Source organism: Papio anubis, chromosome 2 (assembly GCF_008728515.1).
Source record: "Papio anubis isolate 15944 chromosome 2, Panubis1.0, whole genome shotgun sequence".
Taxonomy (NCBI): domain Eukaryota; kingdom Metazoa; phylum Chordata; class Mammalia; order Primates; family Cercopithecidae; genus Papio; species Papio anubis.
In genome coordinates, this window is record NC_044977.1 from 145,418,887 (window position 1) to 145,444,165 (window position 25,279).

General features: G+C 37.3%; 1 protein-coding gene across 8 annotated transcripts in view; it reads left to right on the forward strand.

Moving 5' to 3' along the window:
- The first annotated feature begins 7,773 nt into the window (after positions 1 to 7,773).
- The window catches only part of PLSCR1 (phospholipid scramblase 1), a 28,819-nt gene continuing 11,313 nt past the window's right edge, over positions 7,774 to 25,279 (forward strand). Inside the window, exons 1-6 of one of the 8 annotated variants that reach the window (XM_021934762.2) lie at positions 7,914 to 8,028; positions 13,077 to 13,163; positions 15,715 to 15,820; positions 15,957 to 15,982; positions 18,983 to 19,063; positions 23,624 to 23,841. In XM_021934762.2, coding sequence (XP_021790454.1) covers positions 15,813 to 15,820; positions 15,957 to 15,982; positions 18,983 to 19,063; positions 23,624 to 23,841 — 333 coding nt within the window. In that variant the 5' untranslated portion in view covers positions 7,914 to 8,028; positions 13,077 to 13,163; positions 15,715 to 15,812. Of the gene's footprint in view, positions 8,029 to 13,076; positions 13,164 to 15,714; positions 15,821 to 15,956; positions 15,983 to 18,982; positions 19,064 to 23,623; positions 23,842 to 25,279 lie in introns of all 8 variants that reach the window. The other 7 variants (XM_031663701.1, XM_017955805.3, XM_017955806.3 and 4 more) reach the window with 7 other exon arrangements.

Sequence of the window (25,279 nt, forward strand, 5' to 3'; positions counted from 1 at the left end):
GGTCTTTAAACACGAGTGTCCCCATTTCCCATACTTGAACTTCCTCTTCATGCAATAACATTTCAGCAGTGTTGATCTATCTAATCCATGGGTTCAATTACTGTGCATATAGCTGTTTCACTCCTAAGAGGTAAGCAAGATTATCTGAACAAGCTATCAGTTTTTCCCACTTTGATGTCCCATGAGCCTCTCAAACTAAATTAATGTAACCAGACTGTTCCCCCAAATCTTCTTCTGCAATCCCTCATATATATACAGGTACCATCAATTGCCCAAGGTGGAAACATTCTTAAGATAATTCTCTTCCTTCCTCTCCCCCAAATCGATTGAGTGGCCAAGCATTGTCTATTCTTTTTTAAAAATTCCTTAGAGACCTCCCTCCTTTTTAATTTTACTTAACACCACCTCACTATTTTAGTTCAGGATTACATTATTTTGATTTTGAATTGTAATTAAAATGATCTAGCTGTTTGTTTTTCCTATCATACAAATCATTCTTCACACTGTCACTAATTTAGTCTTTTTAAAACAAGAGCTTAATAGTGTCTTTATGATACTTAAAATTATATCATTTTTCAATCTATCCTCCAAGATAAAAGCCAATGTCCTCTCTATGGTATACGGCCTTATACCAACGACTCCTTTTCAATCTTTCCAGGATTATTAGTTTGGATAGTGCTAGTTGCTATAACAAATTTTCCAACAGAATTTGTTTATCCCTTATATGACTATCAAGGTGAGAGTTTCTGGCTAATGGACTTCTATTCATGTGGAATTTCAGGGTGGAGGGATTCTTTGTTTTGCAGTTCAGCCATCCCTTAAGAGCTCATCATCTTCTGCATCAAACCAATGGATGGAAAATAGCAGTGAAGGCTCACCTATTAAAAATTCTTGCTTAGAACTTAAACCCTTGTTTCTTCTCACATTCTAATTGTCTAGAATTCAGTCACGTGGCCACACCTCTATGCAAGGAAATACAGTCCCAGGCTAGACAGCCACTTCTCAGCAACAATTCTATTCCATGAAAGAGAGAACACTAATTTTGATTCACAGTTAAGTGTCTCTTCCTCAAAATCCAGAGTCTCTGTAAATTCCATACCTTGCTCCATCTTACACTACAGTCATACTTAACTGCTTGTATTCTTAAAATACACCATGGCCTTCCTTTGCTTATGTTGCTGTCTTTTGCTTGTGAATATCTTCTACTCTTCTTTCAAAACTTAGCTGAGAAGACTTTTCCTTCACAAGGTCAGCACAGAAATGTTATTTCTGCATTAATACCCTCCTTATGTATTCTATATTTTTCTCTTGCAATAAGGTGCTTGGAAAATCTTGATAGGTTCAGTTGTAATTTCTACACATTATTATTCTAAAATATCCATTTTCTCTTTCTCAGAGGGACCTGAAAACATGGGTATTGAAAATCTGGCTTGCTAAAAATGATGGTTATTACAAACTTCTGGAAGTGTTTTTGTTATAGCACTAGGATTTAAGATTTTATAAATACTTGTGATCATATATCTGGCTGCAGTTTGTTAAAGAGGGGCTTTTATTTTGGCCTTACTCTTTAGTGAAAATCTTCAGAAGATGGTGTAAATATTTCTTAATTAATCACAAATATATTTCCTCATATTTCTGGGCAGATACTAGACAGCATCCTCCAGCCTCCTTTTCCATTAAGTGTGGCTGCTATCCAACTGACTTCAAACCAATACAATGGAACCAGAAATAATATGTGTCAATTTCATGCGTGGTTCATAAAAATCTCCCATATACAACCTTTTTCTCCCATCTTCTGACTACAGACTCAATGTCAAAGCCCAGAGCCACCTGGGAAGCCATATATTAAAGATGCCAGAGTTTTCATTAACCTGGATTTCTAAATGATGCTGTGAAGCAGAGTCCTCCACTTACAAAGAGAAACATTTCTATGTAATTGTTTTATAGCCTAATTTTAATATTTTATTTGTTATTAAAGTCTTGGGGTTGATGGTAATGTCCCCAGCATTACCCAATATAATATAGCCCAATGTTGATTAACAAAAAATGGGGAGGCTGAGACGGGTGGATCACGAGGTCAGAGATCAAGACCATCCTGGCCAACATGGTAAAACCCCATCTCTACTAAAAACACAAAAATTAGCTGGGCATGGTGGCGCATGTCTAGAATCCCAGCTACTCAGGAGGCTGAGGCAGGAGAATCAGTTGAACCCGGGAGGTGGAGGTTGCTGTGAGCTGAGATAGCACCACTGCATTCCAGCCCGGTGACGGAGCAAGACTCCGTAAAAAAAAAAAGAAAAGATTTTGTGTAATTTAGGTGACATTCAGGCACCCAGTTGTCAGGACCAGTGATTCAAAGTGAAATTTTCCTTCTGCTGCTGTTTCCCATAAAGCTCTGTTATATCAATTCTTCCTTGGAGCTGTGGGAGTCTTGGAAGTATTGATTCTAAGCCAGAAAGCAGAGTTAAGAGCACTAAAGATTTCAGAAGGAATACAATTAAAACCCTCAGTAGTACAATGATTTTGACTACAAATAAACTTTTATAGCTCAAACAAAAAGCCATAATCACAAAGAACTACAACCATAGAATAAAATTGAAAAGAAACTCCACCATGCAGAAGAGAACAGCAATAAAGAAGCTTGCTTGAATATGAAATCAGGTCAAGAGCAAAGAGAAATATCTATAGAGTTTATAACCACAAGCCAGCTTTCATGTAATGAGTCATCTGAAGTATGTGAGTCCTCCATGAGTGTAGTGGGTCATCAGTGCATCACGCGTCCTTAGAAAGATACGTAGAACATCTTGGATCCACCATCCTTAAGACTTGTTCTCTCATATTCTGTCATCTGAAGATAACTGCCATAATTCCACATATCACTGCCTTATACAAGAGAGAAAGAGGCACATATATACTTGTATGTGTATCTATGTGTGTATGCATGCATACACACACACACACACACACACACAAATGTAAGCAGTAAACCCTTTCCTAGAAGCCCTAAAGAAGATTTTCCGTTAGCTAAATATAAATTATATGCCCTCAGTTATACAAGTTACAGTCAAAGGAGAATAGAATCACTATGATTGTCTACTACTCAAAATTCATCCTTTGTGCTATGACCCTCCTCTTATGATGCATTGTTCCACAATACCTGAAAAAAATAGAGTTCCTTCAGCAAATGCTTCTTAAAATGTGATCTGTTGAAAACAATCATCAGCATCATATGGAAAATTGTTAGAAAAGCAAATTCTCAAAGCACAACCTGTACTTACACCATCAGAAACTCTAAAGACGGGACTCTGCAAATTTAGTTCTAATTAGATTTCTAAGTGATACTTATGCATGCTAAAATGTGGGAACCACTATTTTACTATGTCAAAGCAAATAGTGAGCTTTATTTAGGCAAACAATAATTTAGACGGTACCTGGATGTTTTCTAATTAAACATGTTATCTTTCTTCAGAGACTATAATAAAATGAAAATGAAGACAGTTAAAACAAAATAAAGAACCCAAAAGCAGTAAATGCCACAAAGACTATGAAAAGATGAGAATTTACTGTAATGAGTGAGATTGCAACAAATTTGAGAAAATGGGAGGAAGAGGCAAAAGTGGAAACTGATTATGCAAGACTCAGAAAATCATAACCTAAAGTGTGTAAAAAGGAACATAAGATTCAGGAGATCCATTTTAACACCACAGAAATCCAAAGAGGTTGAGGACTTAGTGATGTCAAATAAAAAAACAAATTTATGAATTAGAAAGTAAATAGAGGATGCTTGAAGGTCTAGTCACAAGCCAATTCACCCAGCCTAAATTCCTACCTCCACGAAGACAATGTGGTACCACCCTAAGCAAAGGATAGGAGAATTCTTCTGTGTAAAATTGACAGAAAAGTTTTGGGTCAAAAATACACTATTCATCAGGGAAGGAGAGGTTGAAAAATATAGAAAATGAAAGCTACTGGAATTTTACAGCCTCCTGCCCTTCTGCAGCAGCAGTTCATCAGTAAACCCAACGCAAATGCTTACCCTGTGGCAGGCACCACCCTAAACCTTCTATGTATTTTAACTTCCTGAAGCTTCAAAAAATGTTATGAGGTAGATACTATTACTACCCTCACTGATAGATTTCGTAAAGAGGCACGGAGGCTGTCAGGTAACTTTCATGAGGTCACAGGGATGGTAAATTGAAGAGAAAGAGATCAAACCTAGGTGGTTTTGTTTTCCTTCTACCTTTTTCCATCATGTTTTCTCAATTTCTTTTCCACCTTCCTGTTCTCTTCTCTCACTTCTCTTAGTAAATCTTCAAACATGGGTTTAAGATAATGGGAATAAAACTAGGGAGTGAAAAGGACAAGATTTCACTTCTTTTCTGCATTTGCAGCTTTATTGTTTGAAAAATCACATTACTTTTGCAAGTAACAAATGTTAAAGGAAATTTTTATTACTTTAGTTCAATAAATATTTATTTATTACATGTCTCTGTGCCAGCTGCAGGGCTGGAAAATTAAACATTCTAAGCAAATCTGGTTGGTTTGATTTCCAAAACATATTTAAAATATCATTTGATATAGTCTCGGTTATTTGTTTTTGTTTTTGTAGCCTGAGCTTTTGGTGTGATAGTCAAGAAATCTTTGCCAAGGTAAATGTCAAGGAGCTTTTCTCTTATATTTTCTTCCAGGAGTTTAATGGTTTGAGGTCTTACATGTAGGTCTTTTACCCGTTTTGTTTTTGATTTGTTTGTGTGGTGTAAGAAAACAGTCCAATTTCATTGTTTTGTATGTGAAAATCCAGTCTTCCCAGCACCATTTATTCAAGAGACTATCCTTTCCTCATCGTGTTCTCTTGGGGCCCTTGTGAAAAATTTGTTGACCGTGTATGTTTGGATTTATTTCTGAGCTATTTTGTTCCATTGGTTTACCTGTCTGTTTTAATGTTAGTGCCATTCTGTTTTATATAAATTTGTAATATAATTTTTAATTAGGAAGTGTTATTTCTCTGACTTCAATTTTTTTTTTCTCAGAATTGCTTTGGCTATTTGAGGTCCTTTGTGGTTTCATACAAATCTGCATTGAATCTATATATTACTTTGGGTAGCATGAAAATTTTAACAATATTATTTCTACATCAAACCAAAAATTTCTGCACAGCAAAGGAAACAATCAACAAAATGAAATGGCAACCTATAGTTTGGAAAAAAGTATATCTGCATACCATGTTATCAGAGAACGGTTTAGTTTCCGAGATTTATAAAGAACTTATACAACTCAATAGCAAGAAGACATAGCCCAATTTAAAAATGGGAAATGGACCTGAATAGACACTTCTTCAAAAATGACATAAAAATAGCCAACAGGTATATGAAAATGTGCCCAACATCACTATTCATCAGAAAAATGCAAATCAAAATCACTATGAGATACTATGTCATACCTATTAGGATTGTTATTATCAAAAAGACAAGAGATGACAAGTGTCGTCAAGGGTGTAGAGAAAAGAGAATCCTTGTACACTGTTGGTGGGAATGTAGGCTGGTACAGCCATTATGGAAAACAGTATGGAGGTTCATACAGAAATTAAAAATAGAACTACCATATGACCCAGAAATCCCTCTTCTGGGTATATACCAAAAGAAAATGAAATCACCATCTCCTGAAGATAGCTGCACTCCCATGTTCATTGTAGCATTATTCAGAATAGTCAAGATAATAGAAATAATCTAGGTGTCCACCAATGGACCAATGTATAAAGAAAGATACATATATTCCATCGTGTGTGTATACACACACACAGACACACACACGATGGAATATTACTCAGCTTTATAAAAGAAGGAAATTCTGCCAGGTGCTATCACATGGATGTACCTGGAAGGCATTATGCTAAATGAAATAAACTAGACACAGAAAGAAAAATTTTGCACAATCTCATTTACATGAAATTAAGAAAAGGTCAAATATATACAGCAGTGGTTTATAGCAGGGGTCCGCAAGCCCCAGGCCACAGACCTGCACATGTGAGGGATCTAGGTGCATATTCCTTATGAGAATCTAATGCCTGGTTATCTTAGGTGGAGCTCAGACAGTGATGCTAGTACTGGGCAGCAGCTGCAAATACAGATTAACATTAGCAGAGAGTTTTGACTGCACAGAGACCATAATAAATACATTGATTGCAGACTCATATCAAAACCCTATCAGTGAGGGGCAAGTGACAAGTGACAATTAAGCTGTGTCTGGAGGCAGGCTTTATAGTGGAAAATTGATGTACTTCAATTGTACAGCTGCATCTGGTGGCAGGCTTTCAGTCAGAATCCAACACTTATTTTAGTCTGTGCATGGCTCACCCATTATTTTACCACTTCCATCCGCACCTCTTTCCCACACTGTGCACTTGTCTTAGTCACAGTTTTGCTAAGCCCACAAGCTAAGCCTAGCCTAGCCAAAGTGAGTGAAAAACAAACATTACTGGACAGCTTCTTTGAAAATGGGGAAAAACCCAATGATGAGACAACAGAAGACTCTAAAACTGCTAACAAAAAGAAAGCCACATTTAAAGGAAAATGCCAAGAGTCCTACTTAAATTACAGGTTCACTGCCACAGGTGGTTCACATTCTCCAACCCTGCTTTGTATAATATGTGATGATCGACTATCCAATGAAGCCTAGAAACCTGCAAAACTGCTTTGCCACATGGAGACCAAGCACCCTGCGTTAAAAGACAAGCCTTTGGAGTTTTTGTTTTGTTTTGTTAAAAAAAAAAAAAAAAAAAAACAAACAAACAAACAAAAAACAGAAACCATGAAAACATGAACACAAAGAACACATAGAAGCAATTATTGAAGGCCACCATGTCATCAAATGTGTCTGCACTGACAGCATCATTATATATTACAATGTAACAATAATAGAAATAAAGTGCACAATACATACAATATGCTTGAATCATCCTGAAACCGTCTGCCACCCGACCCTGGTCCATGGAAAAATCCTCTTCCGTGAAACTGGTCCCTGGTGCCAAAAAGGTTGGGGACCACCGGTTTATCCAGGGTCATCCAGGTTGGAGTAGGGTCAGGAGATATGGGGAAATTTAGGTCAAAGAATTCAAAGTTACAAACATGTGGGATGAACAAATGGGAAGACCTAATGTACAACATGAGGGCTATAGTTAATGATCGTGGTATTCAGGATTTATGCTAAATGAGTAAATTAGAGCTGCTCTTGCCCCAAGGCGGGAAATGTGTAATTATAGGAGTTAATGGATATGTCATACACATAACTTAAATACAGACAATAAAAACTATTTTAGTTTAAAAAGGAACAATATTTATTAAAAAATAAGGTGAGCTCTTAAAAACATTTAAATAACTGCCTAAAAAAACAAAATAAAAAATAATATCACATAATTTAATAGAAGGAAAGAAAGAGCAAGACAGCAAGAAAGAAAAGGCACCATAAAAAAAAAACAATTTTGACCACTCCTCATTTGTAGTCTAAGCTGCCTCTGCTTCCTCGCCTTGAAAAGCCACGGGCTTCCGAGGGATGGAGGTCAAAGTCAGAGTAAAGAAAGTTCCCGGGGGAGGCCACTCCCCAGCTGATGACTTTCCAGTTCCAGTTAGTGACAGAGTCCCAGTTCCTCTCCTTAACCACCGGTCAAAAGTCTCTGGAGTCTCTCCAATGAGCAAGAAAGCAAGTCGGGGGTAGGGGAGGGGCCTCACACCTGGTGGTGGGTGCAGTCCCTCCTCCAGCTTCTTCATCCTGCAGTAGTCCCGCGGGTCCCCCGGCGCCAACGCGGGAACCAGGAAAAGGAAACCGCCTTGTGTACGTAAGATCCAGGAAACGAAACCAGTAGCCGCGGGTGTTGGCGCAAGGGTTACTCGCAGACCCTGTTCCGGCTGATTTCCGAGAAGGTTGCGCAGCAGCCGTGCCTTGCAGTCTAGAGGCGCAGGAGAGGAAGCCACCGCCTGACCCCGGCTCTCTAGACCTCGGCTCTCTCGGGAGCGGAAACAGCGGCAGCCACAGGTGCGCGAGCGGCTTTCTCTGCCGCCTCCCCGGGGCTCGGGCGCGAGAACTGCGCGGAGCCTGCGCTGGGGCCAGGGCCGGGGTCAGGTGTGGGGGCCAACTTACGGGGAACGGGCGCGAGGGCCAGCCGGTTGTGTTTGCTGCTCTGGGGGTGGAGGATGTGGGGTGGAGGATGTGGGGTGGAGGCTGGGGCCAGAAATGCAAGAGGCCTCTGAAAGGGACCCTGTAAGTGGAGCAGATGCACGGCAAGGGGCCCCAGGCCGCCCAGCGGCACCTGGGCTCACCCAGAATCATTCGAATGAAAAGGGGTGTCCTGCCTGAAAACGCCTCGCGGGGCTCGGCTTCCCCTTAGCTACACTGCTCTACAGGCAGAGAGCGGCGCTGAATCCTGGGCAGAGACTGGGCTCGGGAGCATGTGCCAGCATAGTGGGGCTATTAGAAGGGACGGTTAATAGAGCCTGCAAGCTGGCATTTATCAGTAAGTATTCACTGAAGTCCGCCTGGAGCCCACATCTATGCTAAACCCTCTACAATACCAGCTTGGAAAAGATAGCGGCGGTATCTGGCACGGTTCCTAAGACCATTAGCTCCAGTCAGGCTCCCCGACTTTAAATTTGGCCTCTACTGCTTCACATCTGTGGATTGTCAGCCACTTTCTTAATATATATTCTTTCCATTGCCTCATCTCTGAAATTGTGTAACTATTAAAAGAGCTGCAGAGTATTATATGTGTTAATGTAAAGTTCTTAGAGCAGTGCCTGGCATTACAGAAAGTACTCAGTGAAAGTTAACTTTTATTATTTTAAATATTTGACAAAGTTCCTGCTTCTCCAAGCTGACTCTCCGGTTCCCATGTGGTTTCATTCATGCACTGTTATTCCTGGAAGTCTTGGCATGGCCACTTCCCAGTTCTAGGAACAGGCAGTCTTTGTTTTTTTTCTGGCTTATCACATTGAGATACATGGTTACTACAAGTGACACTTAAACGTGTCAGGCAGTTTGGGGCCTCCTTTCTTGAACTTTTCCTAAGAGCAAACTTTTCCCTTAATGCCACCCTGTTTACAACCATAGTAGGGCTTTGAACAACGAGAAAATGCAGGGAAATGAAAGAGACATATAAAGGGAAATGAATGGATTTCTGCAGTTGGATAGCAAAGTGGCATGTGAAATAGCTGGTTTATAGATCAAACTGCCTTTAGATCTGTAAAGGAGCTTAGAGTACAGGTGGAGAGACATCAAATGTGTGTGAGCAGACGCTTATGTACCTCTCTGTCTTCATCTCTAAGAATGTCTCCCTCTTCTGCTCTGTAACCTCACTGGTCTTCCTTTCCTTGAATGAGGCATGTTCCTCCAGCTCAGGAATTCTATCTATGAAGTTCCCTGTCTCTATAATGCCCTCCAACACCCCACCCACCATACCTCCGTAGACTAGTTGATTTGAGATTTCCTTCAGCTCCCAGTCTGACTTTTCTTAAACCCCCTACCACTGTTTAAGTTAGTGTCCCATAACCCTTTCTTGTAGCAACATTTATTTATAGCACTTAGAGTGTTTATAATAATCTATTTCATTCTTAATTGTCTGTCTCCCTAGCGTCTAGGTATTGTGCCCTAGTGCCTGGTATAGTGCTTTGCATGCTCTATGCCTTCAATTAATTCCTTAAAAACCACACCAGCTTTATATTTAGTGAATATTTATATAGGAAGTATTTTTATATGTATCTATGTGTATCTGTGTATATACACACTCTATAGCACTACCCTGAATAGTGCTAAATTAAAAAGCCAAAACACTTTTTAGTTAATCAGAACTAACAGTTGCACTCTTCAGTTTTCCATATGTTCTTTTAATAAGTCATTAGAAAAAAATGATGTCTCCATATGTTGTCTGCTGCTGTAACAGAATACCTGAGACTTGGTAATTTATAAAGGACAGAAATTTATTTCTTACAGTTCTGGAGGCTAGGAAGTCCAACATAATCATGTGTTGCTTAAAGACAGAAATACATTCTGAGAAATGCATCATGAGGCAATTTGGTGGTTGTGAGAACATCGTAGAATTTACTTACACAATCCTGGATAGTATAGCCAGCCTTCTATTTAGGCTGGGGTAGTGGCGTGGGGGGTGTTGAGGAGAGTCAGATTGAGAGCTGAAGTCTCAAATCAATTAGTCTATAGACGTGTGTGTGTGTGTGTGTGTGTGTGTGTGTGTGTGTGTGTGTGTGTGGAGTGGTGGAGGGCATTATAGACAGAGGGAACTTCACAGGTAGAAGTCCTGGGCTGGGGGGAACTTGGCTCATTCAAGCAAAGGAATGACCAGTGAGATGGCAGATAGCCTACTAGACCTAGACTGTGTGGAATAAGGTATTGCTCCTAGGCTAGAAACCTGTATCGCATGTTACTGTGCTGAATACGGTAGGCAAGTATAATACAATGTCAAGTATTTATGTATCTAAACATAGAAAGGGTACAGTAAAAATAATCTTACGGGACCATCATCATATATGTGATCTGTTGTTGTGGTGCATGACTGTATGGAGGCACCAGCATCTAGTGAGGGCCTTCTTACTGCATCATCCCATGGTGGAAAGTGGAAGGGCAAGACAGCAAGAGAGAGTGGAACTTGACAAGACTACTCTGGCAATAATTAACCCACTCCCAAGATAACAACATTAATCTATTCATGAAGGTAGAGTGCTTATGAACTAATCATCTTTTATTAGGCCCCACCTCCCAACACAGTTGCATTGGAAATTAAGTTTCCAACACATGAACTTAGCACCTGACCTAGTTAAAGCTAAGTGGTACAAGAGTAAATTGAAATTCAAGCCTTTTCTGTCTTACATAAAAAAGATACCTTAAAAGAGTCTTTTAACAAATTTCACTGAAGGGTGTCAGTCTTCCTTTTTTCAGTGAATTAGAGACATCGGTGCAAAGAATATGAATTATTGATCATCTTAATTCAGCTAGTGAGCTGTATCACATTTATTAAAGTCACTTTTATTTCTATGGATTTAGTTTCACCATTTATTAGGAGGAAAGGAAACAACTCAAATTTGTGAGGAGCTGTGGGTTGTCAGGAAAGGCTTTTCAGAGCAGTAAAGCAATCAAATGACAGTAACTGATTCAATATTTGTTTCCTTTGTCTCTTTTTTTTACTTTTTAGTTTTGTAGAACACTTGATCACTGCCATCTCACTTGGTCCTAGTTGATGTATCATCTACATTTTTATTCAAGGTGTACTATAAAATGCTATAAAAGGCTATCCTAAACTGGTTTTAAGCATATTTATTTTGTTTGTTAAGCATAAAATACGCAAGAGGATTTTTATGGAGTGACTCCTTGTTACAAGGTACTTTGCATTTATAATCAGCCTCAGTCACCTCGGTTTCATTCCATAGCTTACAGGTATGATGTGCTGTATACTGAAAAGCCTCACCAGCTGCTTGCCCCACCCATTTGCTTAAATGCATCAGTTTTTTCTAAGCTTAACATTTACCAAAACCCGAGTTCAAAAGATGAATATTTTTCCTTCTTAGATGTTAACTAAACATTTTTAAATGTACAAAGTTTGCATACAAACATAACCCAAATGACATGAAAGTTATTTGATTCATGACTTACCTGTGTAATCTCCTGGCCTACTTGAAATTCCTCCCTTCCCTCTAGTCTAGTATCTATATTCTCAGTTATCGAGAGGAAGTTAGGGACCTAGAATTCTTGTGATTGTTTTCAGAGCAGTAGCATTTTGCTAAAATAATTCAAAACATATATCCCTATCTTGGGACTTGAAGAGAATGTGAAATGCTTTATCCTCTGTTTTGAGGGAAGGAGGTTGTTCTTAGCCAATTAACAAGTAAATTTAAATAAATAATCCAGATTTGGTGTGGGTAAACAAATTTTAGTTTTAGGAACTGTCAAAATTAAGTATGCTTCCCCTTTGGGTTCCAGGTTTTACGTTAATACTTTTTGAAAGCAGTAAGATAAAAATTTCAGGACCTCAAGAGATGGGTCAAAAGAGTTTCACTATAATATGAATTGTGAAGCCAGAACTGGAAATCCCCTGTGCTGTTTCTTCCTCTTCATGGTGGTAGAGGTTACAGTTGTCAAATAGTCCAGAGAAACAATGAGAACTTAGGATTTCTGATAGAAAAGTTTTAACAGAGGTGTACTTGTATGCAAATAATGTGTGATGCCTCAGTTTCCTCCAAAGTCTTAGTTAACAGAGTTAGAAAAAAATCAGATTATATTTGAAGTTCTGTGTTCATCGTGGAGTAATTATTATTCCAATGGTACAATATACAACATAACTTTAATGCACTTTTTGGTATAGCATAAAGATTTTCTCTTTCTCTGAAGTATTTCTGAAATTAAAAACAAAATAAGTGTGGTAGAAGCCGTTATTTATGAATTATCATGCTAAATTAATTAACTCATTAATTAATTTATTCAGGGCACACCCAGTTATTCCCCAAACTGAGTGACATGTATCTTGTAATAGACACATTAACCTTGAGAAAACCCAAAGGATCATTATAACAGCAAACAAGAATGTAGGCATCCACATAGTGGATGACTTTAATGACCTGGCACACAGTGCTTTATCTACTTGGCACATGTATAGGTACAAGGAACACTTAACATTTTGCACCAGAGCTTATTATATACCTTTTTCAATGCTTTAGGTATTACGTAAATGCTAAAATTCTAAAACCTATAGTAAAGCAAAGACCCAGGTTTTATTCTACAGTAGTTTTGCCAGTAGGTCTCATCCTTACTAACTTACCTTTTAAGATGAAGAACAATGTAACCAAGTGGGAAGAAAAAGAGCCAATATGAAGAAATTGTCATTGTTTTGAAATCTGCTTCTTTTCCTTTCCTGTATTTCTGTGCAAGAAGAGAATCATCTCTGACCTTGTGAAAGGCAAATACCATGTGTTGGTATTTTATTACATAATTATTATATTATATGACAATATAATAATTGGTTGGTACTCATTTGGCAAGGACTTGAAATTCCCTGCTTAAGATCCTCCACCTATTTTTTACAGCTGGGCTCCCCAACCCCTGGATCACCAACCAGTACCAGTCCGTGGCCTGTTAGGAATTGGGCTTGCACAGCAGGAGGTGAGCAGCTGGTGAGTGAGCAAAGTTTCATCTGTATTGACAGCTGCTCCCCATCGCTCGCATACATTACCGCCTGAGCTCCACCTCCTGTCAGATCCGCAGCAGCATTAGATTCTCATAGGAGCAAGAACCCTATCGTGAACTGCTTGTGTGAGGGATCTAGCTTATGCTCTCCTTTTGAGAATCTAATGCCTGATGATTGGTCACTGTCTCCCATCACCCCCACATGGGATTGTCCAGTTGCAGGAAAACAAGCCCAAGGCTCTTGCTGATTCTACCTTATAATGAATTGTATAATTCTTTTGTTATATATTGCAATATAATAATAATAGAAATGAAATGCACAATAAATGTAATGCGCTTGAATCATCCCCAAACCATCCCCAACTCCACCGGTCCACGTCTTCCACAAAACTGGTCCCTGGTGCCAAAAACGGTTGGGGACCACTGTTTACCAGAATACATAGCGTGGGTTTATAAATTCCCTATCTTTGCAGCACATCCATTATTTCTGGCTTGCATGGGACTTGAAAGCCTAAAACAAACTAAATGCTAAGAAAAATTATTTTTAAAATTATGACAAAATTTTTTTATTTCAGATATATAGATCTGCAGTCCAGAACTATGAATTTTTTTCAGTTGAGTAGTCTGTTTGCCAATAAATAAATAAATAAATAAAAACTTGCCTATGTTTCTTCTCGTACATTTTATTTAGGATTTGCCCTTAGACATTATTTAGTGCTTTTCTGACATTGTAGGGAAAGTGAGAATAACTGAAACACTAGTTTCTTAAAATTTCTGTTAAAATTGGTTAAAGGCCATAGAACCTTTTTTTTTGTTTTTTTAAGTTAAGCATGTTATTGAGAGAGGTATCCTATAAGAAGTAAGGGGCAGGTAAAGATTTTAGAGATGTGTAGTCCAGTATATTAATTAGAGGGGACTACCTATTTCTAATCCGGAATTATTCATCTTTTCTGATATATCTGTTAAAGTACTCTTAGCATATTTTAAGAAAATTGGCATTTTAAAGTATAGTCTTTGATGGTAGAAATGTGAGGTTGACAAAAATCATGTCCTTTTATATGTATGAATTTAGTCTTCTTTATACAGTTCTTCCTGTGATGGAATCTAAAACACAAATTTCTTCAAAACTTTTAGTCTACTTTGGTTACATGTGTTTATTAGTTTATTGTTCACCTTATAGATTAATGGCAAAAAAAAGTATAAATTTTAATATTTCTACCTTTCTGGCTTGATGAGGTCTACAGCATTAATTTCTGACTGGTTAATGCAAACTGGGATTCCTGTTGTCCTAAGAAAATCTGGGAAGTTAAATCAGTAACACAAACACATCTTTTGATTTATTTCAGGACCACATAAACCCATTCTGAATTATTCAACCATTGCTCAACATCTTGAGCATGTGTAATTAAGAGGTGACTATAATTGGAATGTTCTTAAGACTTTAAGTTGATTATAAAATTTTATGCTTAATGTTTGCAATAATAAAAACAAAACAAAAACTTTTATTTTAAAACACAGTCTTGCTCTGTCACCCGGGCTGGAATGCAGGGAAGTCATCATACTTCATTACAGCCTGAATATCCCAGGCTCAAGCAGTCCTCCCACCTCAACCTCTTGAGTAGTTGAGACTAGAGGCACATGCCACCATGCTTGGCTAATTTTTTTTTAGTAGAGACAATGTCTCTCCATGTTGCCCAGGCTGGTCTTAAACTTCTGGACTCAAGTGATCCTCCTGCCTCAGCTTCCCAAAATACTGGCATTATAGGCAAGAGCCACCACACCTGGCCAAAAAATAATTCTGAAACAGCAAGGAGGAAGGTGGTTTCTTCTCAGGAATTCTAGATTTTAGTTGAGCATGTAAAGGGATCGGTTGACTTACTAACCACTTAGGATTGCACAGTAAGAGAATTTAGTTAAAGGGTAGCCAGCACAGGAATGGGCCTGGGAAGAGGAAGGGCAGTTTGTGTTAATGTGCATGGGTCCAATATAAAAATGTTGGGTAACAGAGTTTTGCCTAATGCATTGTTGCTAAAAGGGGTGAAGGGCATCAGGATCTACAGGAGATGGAAAAAGTAGTGACTGGATAGTACTGGGAAAAACTAGAATCGAATCAAGGCACTGGAAGGCAGAAATACTAGGTAGAATGTTTGCTGCTATTTAAGTTTCTGTATAAATACCGAGTACAACGTTTCACTTGGGTGGTCAAGGTGCTATGGCTGTGACGACTCCTGAGTGAGTTTTCTAGTAAAAAAAAAAAAAAAAATCTCCAAATGCACAGAATAGTCTCAGGCCTTCTCAAATTTGCAAAGAACAGGTCCACAAGACCTAAATTGCAGTAGTGTAACCTGATAATTAACATTTTTTTTCCTGCTAGAACATTCCTGGGGCCCAAGTCCAGAGACTGGGAACTGAACCACTCATTTCCTTTAGATTGTACAAGTTGTGAAGGTTGATGTTATTAGCTTGGTTACTATTTGGAGTCTTAGCTCATAGTGTGTCTTTATGGCTTTCTGCCTCACTGGACCCTCTTCCCAAAAGGCTTTAGAATGTGTTCACCGTCATGAGCTGACCAACAATTTCTAAATTCCTGCTCAGAAACACAGCAAAGGGAATGCAGTCAAGCACAAAGGGCTTAAATGACCAGGTAAGGCTGGGCTGGATGAATAAAGAGGAATGTCCTATGAGTGTGACTGTGTAGTTTTACAGTATCCTGTTTCAACGGTTAACATTTGACTTGTGGCCTTGTAGACAGTGTATTAATATCAGATCTTCTTTTTCAGAACTGTTTTAATCATGGACAAACAAAGTAAGTTATTTTAAATGTTTACTTTCCTCCCTATAATGTTAATCTGTTGGTAACTTGTTATTTGTCATAATGTTTTATTCAGCGTCTGAAAGTATATAATTTGCTTTCTGTTGTTTATGCTCCAGAATACAATGTCTAGTTCAGTATTTTGACTATAGAGAAGATGTACAACAATACCACTGCCACCAGGTTCTTCATTAAAAATAAGAAAACCTTTTGGAAAGCTAAGAAATGCTAGATTTATTGGGAAATATGTTCTGTAACATATATTCAAACCAGAACAATATTCTCTTTTCTCTGTGTATTTTCTATGTATAAAGATTATTCAGGCATACTAATTAACAGATAATAAGATTTCAGTTCATTGTAATAAACTCCTCAGATACACACTTCGACGTATATTTCATCACAGACACATGTTTGTATGTTTAAATAAATACCAGTCATTATGTTCTGGCTTTTTTTCTCTCAAGAAAATTCTAAGTAAGATGGATATTTATCAAGCAAGTAATAAAAACTTTGGCTTATCGAGATATTAAGGTTCTGAAGAGGGACACCACTACAGAGGGAAAATTATGTTCAAAATTCCCACTACATAGGGAAAATTAAATTCAAAAATTAAATCCTGTTTTTCTAAAATGCTTTTCTTTATTCTCTCTTTCATCTTTGTTGAGGTAACAAAAAAATATTTATCTATTGCTACAGTGTCAGCCTTATTAGATATATGAAATAATCTCTAGGACTAGACTCCTCGCTTTTCCCATGTGAAGTTTTATGGTTTTCTTTTTACTTACAAAACTCAAAGCTTTTTAAATGTAAATTTATATAGAATTACACTGTTTTATTTGCCACAAGCTTTAAGTTGATTCCACTGAATTTGCAAAAATTTATCTCGTCATGGTCATAGTCAACTTTTAACTTTTTAGTTTTGTATATATAATTGTATGTATATATGAATGCATTTACCTAAATAGAAATAAAATGTGTGTATGTGTGTGAATGTGTATATATGTATATATACATACATGTAGACATAAAAATAAAATATCTTTACGACAATGCAGTAGACTTGTATTATTTATAAGCCATTTTAAGTTGCATTTCAAAAATGCAAAAATCAAACCATAATTAGCATGCTCTTTGTTCTACTTGAACACCTGCCCATTCACTCATTCTCCTTGTATGAATTCTCCCTGGAATGCCTGAAATCAGAATCATTGCTTTGGTACCAAAAGCCCAGAGATTGTGGGCTCATGATTTCTTGAGTCTGTCTGCTCCTGGATATGTGTATGTGTGTGTGTGTTCTATGTTCTAGTATTCAAACAATGCTGCTTATTAAGAGGTATCACAATGTGACATACCTGTCAAGGGTAGATTTTTACTTCACACTTGGAGAGTATTTTCCTGAAATCTCTTCTGAGTCTGATGCTGTTGTTTCCAACTTAAGTTTGGAGTAGGGGCTGCAGGCAGGGCCTTATTAGCTAGAGAACTAGGGAGTTAGGTCAGTCACTTGATGCTGAGAAATAGAAGAGAATGGATGGGAAAGAATGATGGGGAGTTTCGGAGATTTGTAATGGTTCAGAAATCACAGGGTATGTTGCAGTGTTTGTCCAGGGAAAAGCCTTCATATGTTTTTTGTTGTTGTTTTGTGTTTGTTTGTTTATTTATTTATTTGAGACGGAGTCTCGCTCTGTCGCCCAGGCTGGAGTGCAGTGGCACGATCTCAGCTCACTGCAAGCTCCGCCTCCCGGGTTTAAATGATTCTTCTGCCTCAGCCTTCTGAGTTGCTGGGACTACACGGGTATGCCACCATGCCTGACTAATGTTTGCATTTTTGGTAGAAATGGGGTTTCATTATGTTGGCCAGGCTAGTCTTGAACGAGAAGGAGAGCGGTTTTTTTGCCTGATTTTACACAATCACCATGCACTGCATTCTGCTGAAGTCATGATGAAGCCATTTATGAAGGAGAAAGGCCGGGGCAGGGGGTGAGGAGAACAATCCGATCTTCCTGATAAAACCACATGATTAGCAAGTTGAGTGGTCTTTGAAAGTTCATAATAGAGACACATACAAAAAAAATGTTACAGTGAAAGTTTGACCTATATGTTCTTCCATATTGATACCATGCCTCCATGATTCTAAAAAAAAGATTTTGAATTTACAATTAGTAATTCATAAGGAAACAGATAAGGAGATAAGTGTAGTGTCTACTACACCTTAAGCTGTATGAAAACAGAGCCATTGTAGCCACAGAGCCTAATTCAATGGTGACACAGGACATGCTCAGTAAATATTTAGAGACTGGCTGTGGTAGGTAACTGAATGACTAGATGGACATGAATATTAATATTTAGGAGGCTGAACCATTTGTGCATATATTAAGGTTACTCAAGCCTTCTTAGCAAATAACAAAGTTTAATATGCTAGTGTATTATAATTAAATGGTATGGCTTTTGTGGATCAAAAACTCATATTTGGGGAATTTCATATGGTTCAACTTTATTGGTGTAGTTCTAGAGTAAGCATAAAATATATAAATACTGAAGTATATTCATTATTTTAAATATTTAAATAATAATTCTTATAGCAGTGACGATAGATATCTTTAAAATCATCCATAATTCTACCATCCTCACATCGCATTAATTTCATTTATCTCTTTCTTCGTACTCTTTATGTAATTTTAAAGCTATCTTTATTTTATTGTCAACAAAACATGGAACTGACCATTCATCAGGGATGTTTCAAAAACTGGTGATTCAGCCCCAGTAACTTAGCTGTCTCATTTTATCTAAAGGAAAATTTGTTTGAAACAAATTTGCTAATCGCAAATTAGCTCTGATAATAGGCATAGCTTATGTTAAGTGAAAATTTTACTTCCCCTATTTCAATATAGCATAAGACCACACAAGTGACAATTATCTAAGTACAATACATTGTTTCTTTCTAATATGTATTTTATTTAATCAGACATCTATTTACCTCTCCTTGAATTGCAGACACACAGATGAATGCTTCTCACCCAGAAACAAACTTGCCAGTTGGGTATCCTCCTCAGTATCCGCCGACAGCATTCCAAGGTAAAGTAGTTGATTAAAGAAGAAAAATGGGCCGGGCGCGGTGGCTCAAGCCTGTAATCCCAGCACTTTGGGAGGCCGAGACGGGCGGATCACGAGGTCAGGAGATCGAGACCATCCTGGGTAACACCGTGAAACCCCGTCTCTACTAAAAATACAAAAAAACTAGCCGGGCGAGGTGGCGGGCGCCTGTAGTCCCAGCTACTTGGGAGGCTGAGGCAGGAGAATGGCGTAAACCCGGGAGGCGGAGCTTGCAGTGAGCTGAGATCGGGCCACTGCACTCCAGCCCGGGCTACCGAGCAAGACTACCTCTTCTTCAAAAAAAAAAAAAAAAAAAAATGAAAGTTAATCAGTCTCTCTCTCTTGAGAGAGAGAGAGAATTGTGCATTGTGCATTTGTTTTTATTTTAGTTCTTTTTTTAAAACTATATTAATGAAATTTTGGCAGCCTAGTTGTTCTTGATTATTTTTATTTGGCTATACGTTTTCCATAGAAGTAATTTTTATTTATAGAGGACAGTAAAGGTATAAAGAAAGCTAGTAAAAACAGCATTAGGTTTAAATTTAGCAAATGAAATACAAGACTGCACATCCCAAAACACAAATGTTAAGTAAAATATTTTATTGATCCTCTATCTGTTCTGAAAATTATGATCATTTAATCACATTTAGGAAATTTATTTATGATAAATTGAGTCATGTAGTAGCTTGGCATGTGTTCAGTGAGAGTCACATCAAAATGGTAAGACAGCTTAAAACTGGAAGTAATAGAAACTCAGTTACCTGGGAATAATTCTCATTTTAATTTTATAATATGTATGAAAGCTTTATTTTTGTATATATACTGATTCAGCCCTGTATTTCTAAGAAAAATAATTGAGTCATTTGACTACGTATGCAATTGAGTACATTTTTTCTTTTCAACCAATGCCTGAAAGAATTCAGAGATTTTCATTTAGGCAAATGCAGTTATCCAAACTACTAGAACTTTAAAAATAGCAAAGGCCATAGCATGTCCAGATTTACAAGCAGGCAGGCTACCCAGATCTTGAAAGAGCATCCTGGGGATTTAGGATCAAAGGGAATGTGGGTTGGATAGAAGGATGTACCCATTGTATGCTCTTCCCTAAGTAAACAAATGTGCTTAGGAGCTGAATGTCATGTTTAATTGCCTAGTAAGAAACCTCCCTGCGGTCCGGATCTCATCCAGATGTTTGCAACTAAAAGAATATGAGCTAGATAAGCTCAAAGACTCTCAGGTGGTGGCTCATGGCAACCATGCCTGCACTGAAGTATCATCACCCAGAACCACTTCAAAATAGTAGTGCCAGGGCACTATTCCAGAAAAATTAAATCATAGCTTCTGGTGGTGAGACTTAAGGAATAGTAATCTTTTAACACCCGAAGTCATTCTAATGTGAAGCCAGGGTTGAGAACCTCTGCTCTAAATTCTTACAGGGTTGCTGTTTGGAAAATCATTAGTAAGTCTATAATAGTCATCCAAGGCACTTAAGAGAATTATGTAATCCACCCTATCACTAAATTAAAAGTGGATATACATAAATAATACAGTTCAGATATAATCAGACTTGAGAGTTTGCTGATATATATATATCACTCTACAGCTTTATTTTGTTTCTCAAGTCCATGATTACATATAGCACAAGCCTTAAGATGATAATGATGCTAACAGTAAGGATAATGTAAAATTGAGAGCTTACCATGCTTTAGTCATTGTTTTAAATGTGGAATTAATGTGGATTAACACATTTAATTCTCAGAATACTCTTATGAGGTAAATACTGTTAGTTATCCCCATTGTGTATGTGGGAAAGCTGAGGCATAAGGAGTTTGGATCAGGCTTCAGGTTCTGCCTGCTTTTAAAAAAAAAAAAAATTGTATAGGTAAATGTGCTGGTAAACTAGGTTCTGCCTTCTGTACTAATATTTATGTGGTAGTCTTAAACAAGTTGCAGTACCTCGAAGCCTCAGTGTTCCTATCTATAAATGAGGGTGATATTTTCAATGTAGGTTGCTTTGTAGAGTAAATGAGAGTATATGTAAAACACTGAGCACAATGCTTGCAAATAAGAAATGACAAGTATTTGCTAACATATTTAAAATATTTTAAATCAATTAGTCTTTACATAAATGATACTAGTATTCAAATTTCAGGTAATTCTTTATGCTTAATTCATTCATTTAATGAGTAATCAATCATATTTTCAGAGTCTGGGGGAAATTATGATGATGTTAAAAATGTGAGAAATTAAATCACATCTCCACATACCCACTGGTCTGCCTATGGTCTGGGTTCTGTGCTGACGCCAGTGATCTTTAAAAATGTAAATCTGCTCATATTACAGAGAGTGTATAACCCCTATTTTATTAGTGTCCTATTACTTTCAGGATAAAGGCTAACACTAAACACAGGATGGCCTTTTCCATGCTCTCTCTTTAACCTCCTCTTGAGCCTGGCTTGCTGCTATTCAGCTAGACTGGCTATTTTTCAGATTTTTAAAGGTCTATGTTAGTTATTGTCCCAGGACTTTGCTCTGAAATGTTCTTTCTATGACTCTGGCCTCCTGAACTCCTGTGCATCCTTCAGATCTCAGCGTAAAGGTGACCCCTCAGGGCAGCTGTTCCTACTCCTTCCCTTTTTCTCTTCCCATCTCAATAGCGACCTTTGGCATCTCTAGTCATAAAACCGTGGTCTCTTACTTGAAAGCATTTATCTCTTATTCTAATTAATCAGTTAATTACTCTGGTATTGTAGCTCCCTAGAATAAGTGGGGATTTAAAGTTGTCTCTCTCATTAAACAATGATGGACAGGGATTGCATCTGTGTCTTCCATTGTAAATTCTAATGCTTTTCTACTCCTGAAAATTTTGTAAGATATAAATAAGACCATGGAACTCATTCTTCTGCTCAGAATCCTCCAGTACTTGCCAATCATAATTAGAACCAAATCCAGACTCCTTACTAAGGCCTCCTTTGATGAACAGCTTCCTATTGCTTTGCTAACAGCATGTCAGATTCATTACAAAGTCAGAGGTATTCTATTTGCCTTTCTTTCCTCCTGAAGCATTTCTCACTAGGTCGTCATATAAAGCTTTCCTCATCTTTTAGACCTTGATGGAAATTATATTTACCTAAAGTGACTGCCTCATGCCCTGCCCTCCCTGACATACATTCTCTCCATCACATCCATATGAATTCTTTTTGTTCTAAATGTGTTTTCTCTCTCTCAGAAGTTGACTGTAAGCTCTCTGATAGCAGGATGCCTCCTTGAGATTTGTGTCCTCATATTCTACAACACAGCCAGTCACATTATGGATCATTTGTAAATATTCATTCATCATAAAGGAATAAATTATAAAAACTATATTTATGATGCATTATTGTGAGGTTTAATCTGTTTTTCTAAGCCTTATTTTTTAAAGGCAAATGAATTTTGTCATAAATGTTCCATTTAAAAGAATGTATACATTTCCTATTCTAAGTATTGCATTTTGCATAGGCTTTAATGTTAAAATATTGAGAAACACAGTCCTTTGAAATTATATTCCACTGCTATGGAATTTTGTGGACCATACAAACAGGCATATAAATCTTCATTATAATCACATATTCATAGAGAATATGAAGTACACTTACTCTTATTAAATTTCTGCCTCTACTCTGCCTCTTACAATTTTTTCCCATCCTTGTTTCTCAAATTATATTTTCCAGAGACCAAAGGATGTTAAATTGTGAAATTTAAATTTCTAACCTAAATATTACAATGAAATTTTCTTTTAATGAAGAAGGACTTAGGAAAGCAATACATTATGGATTAAAACATAATGCAAAGGATTAACTCAAGCAGGTATCTGGAATGTACTGAAAGAAATGACATGCTTTCACCTTCAACAGTGGCACTATAATATTTTGGGCTGGACAACTCTTCATTTTTAGGGAGCTGTTCTGGGTCTTTGAAGATGTGTAGCAGTAGCCCTGGCCACCACCCACCAGATGCAGTATTATCTTCCCCTCCAGTTGTGACCAAAAAGAGTCTGCAAATCTTGTCAAATATCCCTGGCAGAGAGGGGGCAAAACTACCCCCAGTTCTATACATACATTATAAGTCATTTGCTAGAATTTCAGAATTATCATTTTTCACAAGGTACTTTGGCCCTAGAAATGCTGACTCAAAGCCATTATTTTGGGCCTTCTACCAATGCCATGTCTGTTTCCCTTGAGGCTTGTCAGAATCTTTATGTAGGTGACTGTAGATCATGGTTATTTACTTTCATTTTCTCAGATATTAAAGCATATTTTCCATCTGAGTTTTGAATGGTAAGGGTAAGGCTATTCACTGCCTGCTATCCTCAAAACAGAAGTGGATGTGCAACCACAGATATTTCATTGAAAAATCTCAGAAAGATAAAAGCATATCTTAAACATCACAGATACAGATTTCTATGCTGAAATGTCAACTTATAGATAGATGGCGTAACCCTAAAATGGTTGATGATTCCATCTTTGGTGCAGTTATAAATCATTTCACTTGTTTGTATTTCAGGACCTCCAGGATATAATGGCTACCCCGGGCCCCAGGTTGGCTACCCACCCCCACCAGCTGGCCATTCAGGTCCTGGCCCAGCTGGCTTTCCTGTCCCAAATCAGCCAATGTATAATCAGCCAGTATATAATCAGCCAGGTGGAGCTGCAGGGATACCATGGATGCCAGCACCACCGCCTCCATTAAACTGTCCACCTGGATTAGAATATTTAAGTCAGGTAATTTCAAAGACACAAAATACTCATAAAAAACAGAACTGTGCTTCCAGCTTGCTGAACCAGATTAACAAATGAATAATTCACCAAAGTCTGAAATGGCAAAACTATATTTTCTGCTAAGAGACTACTCTCATTCTTTTAGGTCAGGTTCAGTTTTAAAGCAAAACACAAATGCCTTAGAAAATTGTGCTTTCTGTGATCTTAAATACAATCTACGATAATGGCCAATAACAAACATTTAATTAACACTGTTTTCCTGTCTTTGTTGTATGCCTGATACATGTATTAACTCATTTAATCCTTATAGAAAGTCTATGATGTATAGGTGCTACAGTTATCTCCGTTTTTCAAAAGAAGAAACTGAGGTCCAGAGAAGTTATATAGCTCCCTCTGGGGTGAGAACCTAAAGAGTTGAGACTTTTTTTAATCCCCAAACTTTGGTACTGAGCAAAGTGCTCTTTAATCTCAATACTGAATAATTGCTTTATAATTTGAAATAAAATTTAAATTAAGTTTATTTTTGAGTTTCAATAAGTGGCACCAAACAAGGGGTTAATATTTTATGTGTAATACAACTCACCTTTTTATTGTAACTAATAAAACTGCATTTTTATGATGCTGCTTTTGTTCTTTGGAAGACCCAATTTTATAAATGCCATTAATAAAGGAGTAAAAAGTCCTGGATTTTGTTGCACTGAATTATAATTAATCTCAGCAATAAGAGGTTTAACATTTATTTGGTGTTAAAAATCAGGTAGATCAAATAGAAACAAGAAACTCCGTGTGTCCAGCCAGTTTTCATTTCATAAATCACTTCTTTCTTGCACTCTCTTTAGTAACTTAATTTCCCACAATGCACTTAAGTGGCACAATCATAGGAATTTTTGGTCATTATTGTATTATGCAAGAAATACACAGAAATAGATATTTTAAAAATCAGGGTCTCATAAAATACATAAAGGATGTTATCACACATGACAAAGGCTGATATTAAGTATGCTTAATACAAATTTGAAACTTGTAAAAAAACTCTTTGATGGCTAAAGAAGTTATCAATATTTCTTGAGCCTCCTCTAGAAGGAAGACTGTTTTATACTTTTCAAATTGTTTTTGACACATAATAATTGTGCATATTTATAGAGTACAGTCTGGCATTTTAATGCCCATGTACTATGTGTAATGAAAAATGAGGATAGTTAGCATACCTATCACTTTCAATATTTATCATTTCTTAGTGTCAAAAACATTCCAGATCCTCTCTTCTAGTTATTTAAAAATATACAATAAATTGTTAATTATAGTCAACCTACATAGCTGTGGAACACTAGAATTTATTCCTCCTATCTAAATGTAATTTTGTATTCATTAACCAACTTGTCTTTATACCTCTCCTCTCTACCCTTCGCAGTTTCTAGTAACCAGTATTCTACTATCTACT